This window comes from Scardinius erythrophthalmus, assembly GCF_964197995.2.
Source record: "Scardinius erythrophthalmus genome assembly, chromosome: 10".
Classification (NCBI taxonomy): domain Eukaryota; kingdom Metazoa; phylum Chordata; class Actinopteri; order Cypriniformes; family Leuciscidae; genus Scardinius; species Scardinius erythrophthalmus.
In genome coordinates, this window is record NC_138230.1 from 37,197,236 (window position 1) to 37,211,844 (window position 14,609).

The following is a 14,609-nucleotide window of genomic DNA, read 5'->3' on the forward strand; positions in this document are numbered from 1 at the left end:
TACTAGAAAAGAGACATTTATTGTAATACAGAGCAATGTGTTTTTTTTATACATCATAAATAGTATATTAGTTTGTTTACAGGTCATAAGTAATAGTGCTGAAATTCAAAGAACAGAAGCTGATTTAAGGGAAGGAGAAAACTGCTCCCAGCATCATCCCCCATTCAGGCCTGCTGACGACTTCACAGCAGATCAGGCGAGTGTAGTTCATGGTGGACACTGAAGATTACCCAGAGCGCACGTCACAGCGCTGAGATTTTGATGGTGAAGATTTTGACGACATGGTCGGCACCAGCGCTGGCTAGCTGGACCCAAGCTTCCTCTTCGTTCCTCTCCTGCTCGCCGTGTCCTGCCCGGCCCGGCCTTGGCCTCCAGCGCAGCCTCTTCACCACCAGCGTGTGACTCTGACTGTGATGGGTGGTCAAGGAAAGCCACAAGCATGGAAGGACGTTGATTCAAGGCAACCCAAATCACCCCTGAATGTCTCACTTCAGATCTGCCCGTCCAAATACTTCAAGGGGTGATTATACGCTGGCCAATTTAAAAAATAATACAGGCAGACGAATAAACACACGAATCGATCTTGCTTTTCAGAACTCACTGAGTTCAAGGCAAAGACAAATTTTGACTTCTTGAGCTTCTAAGGTGAGTGACTTCTAGGTAAGAGATACGCGTAAGTGCCTACACAGACGGTTTATCAATTACACCTACAGAAAGAGAGTTTAGCCAGTCGGGACTCAATCCGCTGTGGGGGAGAGAGAGATAGCAAGCGAGAAACAGAATGCACAACACGGCCTGGCCTCTCTCTGACACCTCATTCCCTCTCTTCACGGATCAATGCGGAAGCTGCCCACGGGAGCCCCCGTATCAACCTGAAGCTTCTCCCGAGCAGCGTGGGCCAGCTCAGATACACGAGGCCCTTTTGTTGTCAATTACACCACCAGCACTGGATTCTGGGAGGTAAGTACGACTGTCTTGTTTGACTTGAAATCATGTCTCTTTCTGAGAAGGAAAGTTTAAGACTGAGAAACTGTGAGATTATTTTTAGGGGTTTATGAGGCATAATGTGCTTGTCTATTTTGGCTAAAAAGCTTTGAAGAACCTGCTCACTTTTGTCAAATTTTCTGTGCCGACTGTAGGGCTGCACAATTTGGCCACAAAATCATGATTCCAAATCAATAAATAAAATATAATCATATATAAAATAATAATAATTATAATTACTATTTTTTATTATTACACAATAAAAACTTTAAACAAAATAAGAATATAACTATTCTAATATGTCACTGTAAAATAAAAAAATAGTATTTAAGAAAAATAATATTAATTTTACAGTAAAACTGTAAAATTACTAATATTTATGGCTGTCATAATTTCTGCTTGTCTAAACGTTAAACCTCACTTTTATTTGGGTGGGAAAATGCAGGAAGCCCTTAAAGCTTCTATTTTGTTGACAAAAGCTGGTTTATACACGTTTCTCATTAGTTTGGAAATTTCAAGAGTATAAAAAAGGGGAGGTAAAAATATGAGCAGAAAAAAAGGATACCAAGCACCAGTTTCTCCACATCTGCTCCAGTCTGATCCAGAAGACAGATCCTCTGATGGCCTCCATTTATACAGCACAATCTGCCCATTCTCTAGACCTACAGCCAGCAAATAACTACACACATACACATATAATTAAGCATTTGTCCCAGACACATGATGCTAATTCTAATGATGGCGTCACATCATTGGTTACAAAATGGTCACCTGTGGTCTGAACAGAGAAATGGGCAGATAGACACGGCAGTGGCTGAATCTCCGACATCCAGAACAGAGGAGCAGGGAGTCACGCTTACACCCTCACACTCACCGACACCAGGACCCCAGATGATTACCTACAAACACACACAAGGTCAAAGCTCAGACCGCAGGAGAGAGGTGTACTTATTAGTGAAGTGTTAAATTATTTAAAGTTGCGTGCAGTCCTTTCACTCTCATTCAAAAAGGTTTTATACATAAAGAATTAAATAGAACTTCTGAAAAATCAAAACTTTAATCATAACAAGTAGCCTAATAGCAGTGGTTTTATTTTACATGGAACAGGTCGCTTCATAGGGGCAGACAGGTCATTGTGATTTTGCCAAATATGATATGTTCCTGGATCAACATTCCTGTCTGAAAATTCCCTACCTCTAAACCCAACCCTACCCATGACTTATCCCTAAAATCAGATGAGGTGTGTAGAAGCACCTAATCCTGGTTAACAGCATAAACTTGATTGGTTGATTGGAATGTTGTTCCCAGATCAAAAAAGATGTTGATCCAGGAATATGTTGTACTTGGTGAGCATGTTGAGATCACATGACCAGCTGAATACAGTCGTTTGGAGAAATTAGCTTGCAGTGACTCTAATTGGAGGAATTTTCTGTACAGCATGATTATTTTAAAAATAAGATATTTAAAGTCCCCCTGTAGTCAAGAATCTCATCCCCTAAAACTCATCTTTGATCACCAAAATGACATTTAAAAATGCCTTAAAATAGCTTTACTGTAACTCTCCACCCTTGCCTCATTTAGTATACGCGGTTCTATGAATATGCAAACTAGCCCCGCCTCCACTCACTCGCACCAGCTGAGATCCACTTGTTGACAATCACACGTTGACGTGATTGGTTACAAGGTAGTTTGTGAAGTCAGAAACACCAGCTATTTCAAACCGCCTTTTTGAGACTGTCTTTGGTTCTCTGCCGTTTTAAGGAGAAAATACTCAGCAACAGTGTTGACATGAATTTGCACATGGTTTGTCTTAAAGCATATTAAAAACACCATATAGACATATAAACAACATTAAAAGCTTAATTTTCACCACAGGAGGACTTTAGGATATATTAATAAAATGTTAATCAATGGTATATGCCTTTGGTGAAGAGAAACTAACTGTAGGTCTTTCTTTCTCTAAAGGTTTACAAGTTATCCTTAAAAATAATTTTTTAAAGGAGATTTTACTTCCGCACTGTTGCACTTTCTACAATGGTATATTGATAGCTCAAAACTTTTACATAATGCTGCATTCACACAACTGTGGCAACAACTGCCATGTGGACTAGCGCAACACTTGCTGAGTTCAACGTTAAACTGGACCTACCTTCTTGTCTCGACTTGATGTCACAAAGTACTTGCTGTCGGAGCTCCAGTCACATGACCAAATGATGCGTGTGTGAACCGCTGTGTCCTTGCTAGTGTTTGCGTAGAGAGAAAAGCCTGTCTCTGAAAAAAAAAGAAAAAAAAATAGGTAAACCGTAAAAGACAACAAATATGATGTGATATACACAAAAGAGTATTCGCATCTGTATCATTACTAAATTAACGTTCACAAAATAGTAAAATGTAGTAACGTTTAGCCTCTGTGCTTGCTCTAATTTCTCTAGACTGAATTTGTGGTCACCCAAAGTCCAGCTATCGAGGTCATCACACTCTGATGACGCGTGTGCCCTGAACACACCAACCGAACACTACTAATTTAAGCTCAGGCAGCGACGGATAGATTTCTCCATACATGACACAGCTGGACCGCTATACTGGCCTGTTCTCTGATCAGCTGTGACACTGTCTAACCTCTCCACGTCTCCAGCATACAGGCTGAGTAATACCAGCCTCAACGAGAACAGACTGCGGCATGTCTCGGCGATGCCTCGGACACATCAGAAAATGGAGAAAGAAAAACAGACGCTCCTCTGGTTACCTTGTGTCAACAGTGATTTAGCCGTGTGCCGTATGCTCAGAATACCCGTGATTAAACGGGTAGCGCTAGACAACTGCTGCTAAACGGCAGGAGAATCTTAGTGGGCGAACAACTGAAGTCCGCAATCTCAGTGTTGACAAAGAGAAATGGAGGAAGATAAAAGCTGTCGATGAGTCAGGAGGTCTATAAACCCCGGAGGAAGCTATCAGTTAGCATTCACATTCATCTTATTGAACATTACTTCTGAGGGGTTTTATGTAGGGCTGCACGATTAATCAAAATAAAAACGAAATCACAATATGGCTTTGTGTGGTTATCAAATCGCAAAGGCTGGGGTTTAATTGCTTGCATGTTTCAGAGTGAAGCACAACAGTACGCTCTTTTACACGCGATGAGTTTACGATCTGCAGTTTTCTCACTCTCTGTCTGCCAGCGGATCGGTTCACCCGAACTCATCTCTGCCTCTGCTGTGAGTTTGGTTCACTTATAAAGTGCATTTGGGAACGCAATATGCACCAACCATATTTCCAAACTTGTAATGAAAAGCTGTTGTCAACAAAAGAAATGCTTTAAGGGCTCCCTGCAGTTTTCACTAAATTAAAAGCTCATTGTTTTAATGATTGACAATAAAGAAATGAAGACAGCCATAAACATTAGTATAGTAATTTTAGTTGTACTGTAAAATAAAAACATTACGATAAACACAGTTCTTAAACACTCAATTATATTACAGTGAATTTATTTTGTTAAATTCATTTTGACAATCACAATTTGTTTTTGCCAAATTGTACAGTCCTACAAACTAGCACAGAAAACCAGGTGGTAAAATCAAATTTTATTTACTATTATTACTATAGTAGTTTTCTTAAATGCAGTGAATAATATGATAATATTTATTATTTTGTTTCATATTTTTTATTTAATAATAATATCATGATTAATAACAACAATAATAAAAATATATTGTTATTATTATTATTATTATGATGATGTAGTCATATTAAAATGTAATCACTACAATTATGGACTAATTATTGGCCACAGGTTTGCTCACCTTTATCTGAGTCTTGGTTTCCACGTCTCCATAATGACCAGGTGCGGTCTCGAGAAACCGCTAACAGAAGGCGTCCGTTTGGGGAGAAGGCCATCTGGGTGATGGTCAGGCTGTGGCAGGGCAGCGACTGAAGCTGTTTCCAGGAACTTGTGCTCCACAGGAGAATGGCAGCATGCTCTGGTTTAGAGGCCTGTGGCATAAGACACATCTAGATCTTTCAAAACCACATACAAAATCAAAACATTTCACATTTTCAGCAGAGCTTGTGTTCTTTCTCTGAACCTCAACCCCCCTCCTTCAGCTCAGCCAGCACTGCTAGAGGCTCAACCTCATGTCCACAGCAAAGTCCTCTGAGCCTGCAGAACCTCCATTTGAGCTTGCCATCAGCCCCACTGAATAAACCTCACAGGCTCCGCTCGAGCGTGAACAATGGCAGGTGACACGCAGAATGTGCTTTCATCCGGAAGCGCTTTGTGTGCGATCAGTGTGGGTTTGGCAGAACCACGGGGGCCAGACCAGGACACAAACCAATGATCTCCATTCAACTGTCTCAGAATGTGTGTCACGGCGGCCGGAGGGCACGTAAGGCTGGTTACCAGCCCTGGTCATGAGAGTTCAACGCGCTTTTAATACGATAGGCGGCTCGTCACATCGAAGAGAAGGAAAATGAACTTGCACGTGGACATCAGGGGCTAAACTGACACGAGCTTGTTAAAAAGGCAAATTACTAAATATTTAAAACCACTTAAGGATCGGTGCAGCTTCATGCATGCATGCTTTCCTGTGTCCTGTTAGTACAGTCCACGGCTACGTTTGTGTGACACTAATGACCATCTGGTCACCCGCGTGAATGTACCTTACATGCCGAGGCCACCACAGTCTTCGCAGAATCAGACGCCAGACAAAACATCTCGAAGCCGTGCCCGTACCTGCGGAGAGGACACGGAGATAGGGGATGTTAATGAGGGCTCTGTCAGTACCTGCTCACAAATAAAGCCCGAGCGCCGTGACAGGTTCACAGAGACATTCGGGGCGGTGATTCAAACACGACGGATGATTTGTGTGTCAGGGCTGCCGTGAGCTCTCTCCTGTGCTTATGGGAGTGGAAGAAAGCAGTGCGCTCTGGCAGCCATTAGCAGATCTGCTTAGTAATTTCCAGCACTGGATGAATAGCTTGTGAAGCCAGGCTGTCAAAGCCTTCAGCTGCTTACAGCTGTGTATGTAAATTATTAGAGTTTATCCAGTGCCGCCTGTGTATCAGGGAAACCGACTTTGAATTCTTGTGAGCATGTTGAAATAATACAAGTCTGTGCATTTCAATTGAATGTAAATGCCTTGGGGAAAATTCATATTTAATTGTGAAAAATACCCCATTAAAGGTTTAATAATAATTTCACAAATCTTGTTTTGAATAATACGCCCATTATTCCCACCGACCAGTGCAAAATGCCACTAAGCAACCAATTCTGTAATACATTGCAGATAGTTTCAGCAAATGTCAGAGTCGCATGTCATTTTATGGCATTATTCTCTGCTAGCAAAAGCTTCTGCCAGAAAATACTATATGCAAGTAAGCACAGGAACAAATGCTCGGCTAATGCAAACGGCCCTTTGCATTGCTGTGGTGATAACAAACCTCAGTATGCAAGGGTTCGATAGAGACTTCAAATGTCCCTGCTATTAAACTGGATGCTATTCAGGTAGCTAGCTAGCTAATAAACATTTGAACACCAAGCAAATCTGTTGTTTTTGGTAACTAAAACTATTCAAATAAAGCTGAATTGAAATTAAATAAATATTGCTTGTTGCTTTGGAAATAAGTTTAAGTACTTCAATGAGTAAAACTAAAAGTGAAATAAAAATTAAAGCTAAATAGATCAAAAAACAGACTAAATATTACAAAAGCATAACAAAATTATAATGAAAACTGAAAATACAAAAATATGAATAAATACTATAACAGTATAGAAATAATACTAAAATGACACTGAACTGTTGTTTCTTGACAGTAGTGGACCTGAAAGACTTAACTGATCATATAAGACAGTTTACCATGGTAAAGTAACTCTTGGTTTGATGAACATTTGTCTAAAGTGTCTTTGTGTTGTTTAAGAGCTTATGACATTATGTATGATATTATTATGTTATTTTTCAACATTAATAATTCGTTATTTTTTTAGTTTTTTGTAGCATAATGATTATTTTAAAGTACCACTGTTCGAAAACAAATACATGAAACAATTGTTAAATATCAGTTCTACATTTATGGTTATTAGACATTTAATAATAATTGCTAATGGTTGTTAATTTATTTTATATTATTATTAATAATAATATCAGTCGATATCTGGTTTATGCTAAAACTTGAGAAAGCAACTAACTGTGGTCTGACATTTTAGAACGCAATGACACATAACATCAAACTTGCATAACCTGAATCATTGTTATTCACATACTTGCATACAGTATGTTTCCTGCCTTAGTTTCAAATGTGTTGAGTTGAAGAGAGAATGAAAAAAGACATTTTATTTAACAATTCTGTCTTTTCTTGTTTAGTGTCAACATACAGGACAAATGGTTGTTCTTGTGAGCTCAAAATACCTATTACGCTGCATTATTTATGTCACACAAGCTGTTTAAACTATAATGTGGTGCAGCATTAGTGCCTGCTGCAAAACATCCAATGAGGGCAGACGCGCACAAATGAGAATTGATGGGAGACTCACAGCTTCTGTACCTCTGGCCACAGCGTGTTCTGCAAGAGGTCGTCCTCTGTCGGAGGCTCTGGAAATACACACACACGCACACAGTCACAAAATATAAACATATGAGAAATGAGCAGACTCCTATAGAAGGTATTTTTCAAAAGGGTCATCTTTTCATTTAGCCACAAATACACAGCTGAGCAATTTACTCAAAGCTGTTTGGAACAAAAGCAGCTTTATCTACAATTTTCAATGGCCGTTAGCTTTACGACATGGTGTAAATCAAATTTAGCTCTCTTTGTGCAAGCCTGAAATAATATTGTCTCATTTAGATACACAGACACTTATGCAACACATGCCCCAATTGAAATGGAATGGAGACCAGGCATTTTTTATTTTATTTCTTCATCCCTGGTTTGCAGTTTTATTTGAATTATTTCCCTCTCTGCCCCTCCAGAAGAAGGGAGATGGAGAGAGTGGTATTATTCCATTAACAACTCTGTGTCCGCCTCATTGCGCTCCCCATAGCCCAGAGTCATCAATATTTTAACTTTGCAATTATATAAGCCTTCTTTCTAATTATGATTCCAGATTAAGGAGCTTTTTCAATCAAATTGACAATGTTTGCTACTGTTTGCCCGGAGCAATAGAGGCATAAACCCCCCTGCTTCAACACTCACCCTCCACCCATCCCCCTCATTTGTCTCCAGTATCTCTGATTCATGCCCCAGATACATTAATAAATCAGAGAAGACTGCTTGTCACAAATGTTGTGTTTTCTATGAGTAACTCGTCCACTTACAGTGTCTAACTGGTGATGTTAATCTCACAAGCTTTTGACTATTGCCATAAAGCCATTTGTATATTATATTTTATTTTGGCAAAGAACTGCCTACTTAGAGAGAAAGAGGTAATTTCACTAAAACCAACTCTTTTTTTTTACTATGTAACATTAACCACCATATGAAAAACACTGGAGTGTATAAAATTGTTAGTACCTGTGAGTTTGACAGGATGAAAGTAGGACTCTTTATATTGGTCGGACATGCTATTGAACTCTTTACTGTCCTGTTGAGGGCTCTGTGATGCGAGGTCACCTGTAAACAGATCACACGCCACAGTAAAGGTTAACCACTGCTTCACCACTTTCTTGGGATCAGCACAATGCAAATTCTCCTGTGGCCAACGATTTCCAAGGGTTCATACCTTGAAACACTGCCTTGTTGGACAGGCCTAGGGCAGGAGTGCTGGCTCCCTCTGGGAGGTCTGCTATATCCTGAACACACAGGAGACAGAGCTACACAATAAAACCTCTCTATAAACCCTTCTATGCAATAATTTTTTCATATTATATTACTAACTGGTAATATTTTGCCTGAAATGCAAAAAGCAAAATGCTTGCAATTTTTTCTGTATACGAGCACGACTGTGTTTGGCAGCACGAGACGAGTGACACAGAAGATCAGCCTGAATGGAGAATGCCATTTATGCCGTCTCATTTACCATGACCTCAAGTTACAGAAAATGAAACTCATTTAGCTATATATCTAAGAGCATGTGCATAAACATTAGCATTAGTATAATGGAAAAATGTGAGACTCATCTTAAAATCTCTTGATGATCTAAGACAGCGCAAAGAGTAATTAAACCCGAGGTTTTATTTGACGTAACTAATTAAAGTTTGAAGATGAGATGATTCTAAGTACTTACATTACAGCCCAGCAGTTTCTCCAGAGAGGTGCATGATATGTTAGCCAAGTTCTCCACGAAATTCCGTGGAGCTTTGAACACCCGCAGGACCTTCTCGTCAGCACCGGACACAAACTGAAAACGCCCCACCATAGTCAGACACTGCATGTCAAAGCCGTGAATCTGCGGCCTCGAGATCTCGTGCCAAGTAATCTGAAAACACAGAAAGAGTTGATCAATCTTCACCAGAAAAAAACAAACTGACAGCGTTTGATCAATCAAAAATCAATGGGTTGAAGTGCTGATAGTTGTTTAAACCTGTGAGCATCCTTTTCTCGTCCAGGGTGTAAAGAGTCTAGTGGTTTGGTCTGATCCGACAGTGATGATAAACTCTCCCTCGGGGTCCCAGCTCAAGTCCTGCACTGCATTAAAGTGACCCGAAATGACCACACTAGGCCTCCATTCTCCCTGTGCAACACACAAATCTCCACTTTCATTTACCCCCTTTACTATAAACCATAATAGACTTCTATTTCACAATTTGATTAGGTAAACAATAATGTCTGCATAAAGAGCTTGTTACTGAAGGATGTTGTCAGTTACATCTGACCTGGTTTCTGTCACAGTGCCAGAGGTGCAGCGCTCCGTGAAAGGCATGAGCCAAAATCATAGAGCCGTCTGGACTCATCTGGCATCCATAGAAACCCAGGGTGTTTCCTCCAACTTCCCCAACACGAACCTTAATCAGGGGTCAACAAGAAATAATGGACAAATTATTATTCAACCTATCCATATTCTAGTGTACAATACTACACATCAAAACTGAAAAGTTCTTGTAACTAAAATGTCTGTTAAATAAGTATAGATTTTATTTGTTCAATCCAAAACAACATATTACACAATTTCTATGGAAAAAAACTAGGGTTAAACGCTTTTCAAGGATGCCATAGTGGACTGGTCACCCCTTGAAAGACATTTTGGTTGTATGTTTCCCATACAGTACATCACTGTAGCTTGTTGCATAACAACCATAGTGCGATGGACTGTAAGAGAAATGAACTAGCTAGTCATGACTGTTTCCCAAAACCATAGTAACTTTGTCACACGTCCGTCGTTCAATCACGTTAGTTGACGTCACAAAGGTGGTAATAACTGCCAATGAATCATTTTGAGAATTGAGATCAAAATGTAAAAGATTATATCTGTAAGCAATGCATCTGAGAAGTACTTAGCTATTTTTGTTCTCCGTTGTTTTGCCTTATTCTCAGATGTTTGATTCAATCACGGGTTCCCCATATGTCATATTCTGGAGTTCCTTCGGGGTACTAGGGCACATATACACCAACAGTATTCAAAAACGCCACTTTCATTCTCTCGACAAACTAAACTGTGAATGTAATTTGTATACACTCACCTAAAGGATTATTAGGAACACCATACTAATACTGTGTTTGACCCCCTTTCGCCTTCAGAACTGCCTTAATTCTACGTGGCATTGATTCAACAAGGTGCTGAAAGCATTCTATAGAAATGTTGGCCCATATTGAAAGGATAGCATCTTGCAGTTGATGGAGATTTGTGGGATGCACATCCAGGGCACGAAGCTCCCGTTCCACCACATCCCAAAGATGCTCTATTGGGTTGAGATCTGGTGACTGTGGGGGCTATTTTAGTACAGTGAACTCATTGTCACGTTCAAGAAACCAATTTGAAATGATTCGAGCTTTGTGACATGGTGCATTATCCTGCTGGAAGTAGCCATCAGAGGATGGGTAAATGGTGGTCATAAAGGGATGGACATGGTCAGAAACAATGCTCAGGTAGGCCGTGGCATTTAAACGATGCCCAATTGGCACTAAGGGGCCTAAAGTGTGCCAAGAAAACATCCCCCACACCATTATACCACCACCACCAGCCTGCACAGTGGTAACAAGGCATGATGGATCCATGTTCTCATTCTGTTTACGCCAAATTCTGACTCTACTATCTGAATGTCTCAACAGAAATCGAGACTCATCAGACCAGGCAACATTTTTCCAGTCTTCAACTGTCCAATTTTGGTGATCTCGTGCAAATTGTAGCCTCTTTTTCCTATTTGTAGTGGAGATGAGTGGTACCCGGTGGGGTCTTCTGCTGTTGTAGCCCATCCGCCTCAAGGTTGTGCGTGTTGTGGCTTCACAAATGCTTTGCTGCATACCTCGGTTGTAACGAGTGGTTATTTCAGTCAAAGTTGCTCTTCTATCAGCTTGAATCAGTCAGCCCATTCTCCTCTGACCTCTAGCATCAACAAGGCATTTTCGTCCACAGGACTGCCGCATACTGGATGTTCTTCCCTTTTCACACCATTCTTTGTAAACCCTAGAAATGGTTGTGCGTGAAAATACCAGTAACTGAGCAGATTGTGAAATACTCAGACCGGCCCGTCTGGCACCAACATCCATGCCACGCTCAAAATTGCTTAAATCACCTTTCTTCAGGAGTTCAGGAGATTGTCTTGACCAGGACCACACCCCTAAATGCATTGAAGCAACTGCCATGTGATTGGTTGATTAGATAATTGCATTAATGAGAAATTGAACAGGTGTTCCTAATAATCCTTTAGGTGAGTGTATATGGAACGAATTATATAGATTGTGCTTATTTTGTTCAACAGTATGAGCTATTCAAGCCTGTGTCATACTAACAAGAAACTATGGTTCTAACCACAGGTTGATAGCTGTAATTCCAACCATACAACTTTGTAATGCTGTTCACAAATGTTCATTAGAACTATGGTTATAAACTCTTTTTTTTTTTTTTTTTTTTGTTCAATTGATTATACAGAGAGAATGACATTGTGTTGCAGCTGTTATGAGTTAATTGCCTGGGGTGGCTAAAATTCAATCCCAAAGAGCAACTTTATAGGAAAACAAAAAGCTGGGAACTACATCTGTTCACGTTCTGTTCTGTCACGTTCTTGATGGTGAGAGTTGTATAAGAGAGGCCTTTGCTGGTGTCACTGCCCCTGATAAACCGGCTGGTCAAGCAGGACGCTAATTAGTAGTCGTGAATCCTGAGCAATCTGAGTTGAGAGTCCACAGCTGTGCTCCATCTCCGTTAAGTAACAGTCTGAGCTGAGGACACCAATTAATCAGGCGGACAAGCGAAAAGCACAATGTATGCAAAGAGGAGACTATTAAATGAGAAATAAATCGTGTTTGCTTCCTTTGAATGCAATAATGTGATGTTGAACGTAATCACGCACACATTAAATCAAATATGAGCCTCGGAAGGCTAGGAGACAAATGGTCACATGAAGAATGAATCAGTGTAAACTCCCCTGACTGGGTTGGGCTATGAATACCAAAGCACTGTAATTGTTTTTCAGCACACTGTAGCGCGGCTTGCCCTCTGTCTGGCCCGTGTCTAACATGCTTAATGCAGCTCGAGTGTCTCACGGTAATAGGGGAAGCGAGTCGTGCAACAGAGCAAGCGGTAACATTGCATAAAACAAGATAATTAGTCATGATTATGCCATCAGCGATAACCTGTCTCTACATTTATTTATGGTTGTGTGCAAGCAAAGACTGATGCTCCAGCCTCAACATCTGCATTACCAATACACACTCAGAGGGTGAAGAAATAATTAAAAAAAAAATAAAAAAATCACACACACTTACGGCTGTGAAAAGCAGGTATGAAAATGTCAGTTGACAGGCATCACAATGGTGTATCCCGTTGACCTTGAGCAGGACAAGACACTTCCAGCAGCCGTGTTAAGAGCAGCGGTGATCCCTCGCGTTCAGGGGTGTCACCGCTCAATGATTCACAGTCTCTTGTCATGCCCAGCAGAGCATGTCTCAAAGATATTGCCAGATCATGTGGTAAGCTTAAGCTCTTCATAAAAACGACAACACTAGATGGACAAATCAGCTATCTAACACTGAGATTTGAACACTGCCACAGGACATGCAGGACAGTTCAGACAGAGCCATGTTGGCTGAAAAACACGGATTTAAACCTAAATCGACAAACCACCAAACGTAAGGGCTATCAATGCTTCGGTATACGTCGATAGAGAGACATGCCCTTCAAAGTCAGGCATATCCTACACTACAGAGTGAATATGGCGGAACTAATGACTGCGATAAAGAGAGCCCTTCACTTTGAATGGCACGGATCTCTGCAAGCCATTCTGGAAAGAGTGATGCAACATTAACCAGATTGATTTTGAATTCCATCCACATGGATACTCGTATATCACGGCCAAATCTCATGGGTAAAATGTGCAATCACTCTTGTTTAGGGACTGAACACTGATATAGATCTGTGGCACAATGTGTGTTTAACACAACCACAAAGTTTGGGATGGCACAAAAGAAAACAATGCAGGGAACCATGAAACTTGTCATGAGGTTGATATTCTGGAAATGAACAGCACCTCAGTACTACATCAGGTCATGTGTGAATGATATGGCCTACAAGTTAAAAGATCTGGGCTGGCAAGGCAGCAGATTCGATTTCCAGAGAATACACATACTAATAAACGTTTAAAAAAAAATTTAATACACTTTGGACAGAACCAATGAGAAAATGTAGATTTGAAGCCCACCAGAAGCAATCCATGAACTATCAGAGTTATGCCCCTGAAATGTACTTAGCGCAGGCTGTTACAGGGTGATTTAATAAGTATACTGCAAGTCACTGTGGATAAAAGCGTTTGCTAAATGACTACTTGGATTATCTTGCACTTTATCTTACAAGATAAAGGTAATCACTACCGAACAAACTAATAGTTTCATTCTTGTATAGATGAGAGATTCATGAAGCTGAAAGTGAGCAATTCAACAATTATGGATATTGAGAGCAGCTCAATAGTACGCCAACTGGAGGTGTGTGTGTGTGTGTGTGTGTGTGTGTGTGTGTGCGTGTGTGTGTGTGTGTGTGTCATGAGGTCTAGATGTTAAAGATCTATCATAATCCATCCATTCTCCCTTTTGGTCTATCAGAGAAAACAAACCATTAGCACAACAGAGTCTCAGTCCCCCCCCCCCCCCCCCCCCACACCGTTCATGACTTATTAGGAGGGTATACTTTACCCAGCGGTTTGCCTGTCCACTCCACAGCAAAGCAGTTCTCTACTAAATCTGACCAATTAGTCTAATCATTATGGAGAAGACTCTTCTTTGTAGAGGTGTTAATTAGTCAAAGCGATGTTGGTCATTTTCTGCTTAGTAGGGCACTGGCAGTCAGTCAATAACTGTGCAATGAAGGCAAGTTTTAGATAACATAACTGACATAACTGACATATTAATGGATAAGTAATTAGCACAGGCCTTTACGCACCAAAACTATAGCAAAGGTAGGGGTGGGCAATATGACCAAAATCTTATTTCACAATATGAGATTTCATTTCAAGATAACAATACATATCACAAAACAGTTCTTTTCA

General features: G+C 40.4%; 1 protein-coding gene across 3 annotated transcripts in view; it reads right to left on the bottom strand.

Annotated features, from left to right (window-relative positions):
• elp2 (elongator acetyltransferase complex subunit 2) overlaps window positions 1–14,609 on the bottom strand; it is a 23,210-nt gene continuing 8,601 nt past the window's right edge. For 2 of the 3 annotated variants that reach the window (XM_081376083.1, XM_081376082.1), the window contains exons 11-22: window positions 9,789–9,917; window positions 9,497–9,646; window positions 9,200–9,391; window positions 8,696–8,765; window positions 8,488–8,586; window positions 7,511–7,568; window positions 5,641–5,713; window positions 4,785–4,974; window positions 3,134–3,255; window positions 1,756–1,883; window positions 1,550–1,663; window positions 1–408 (exon numbers count right to left, since the gene is read on the bottom strand). In XM_081376083.1, coding sequence (XP_081232209.1) covers window positions 243–408; window positions 1,550–1,663; window positions 1,756–1,883; window positions 3,134–3,255; window positions 4,785–4,974; window positions 5,641–5,713; window positions 7,511–7,568; window positions 8,488–8,586; window positions 8,696–8,765; window positions 9,200–9,391; window positions 9,497–9,646; window positions 9,789–9,917 — 1,491 coding nt within the window. In that variant the 3' untranslated portion in view covers window positions 1–242. The remainder of the gene's footprint in view (window positions 409–1,549; window positions 1,664–1,755; window positions 1,884–3,133; window positions 3,256–4,784; window positions 4,975–5,640; window positions 5,714–7,510; window positions 7,569–8,487; window positions 8,587–8,695; window positions 8,766–9,199; window positions 9,392–9,496; window positions 9,647–9,788; window positions 9,918–14,609) is intronic. The other variant, XM_081376084.1, reaches the window with a different exon arrangement.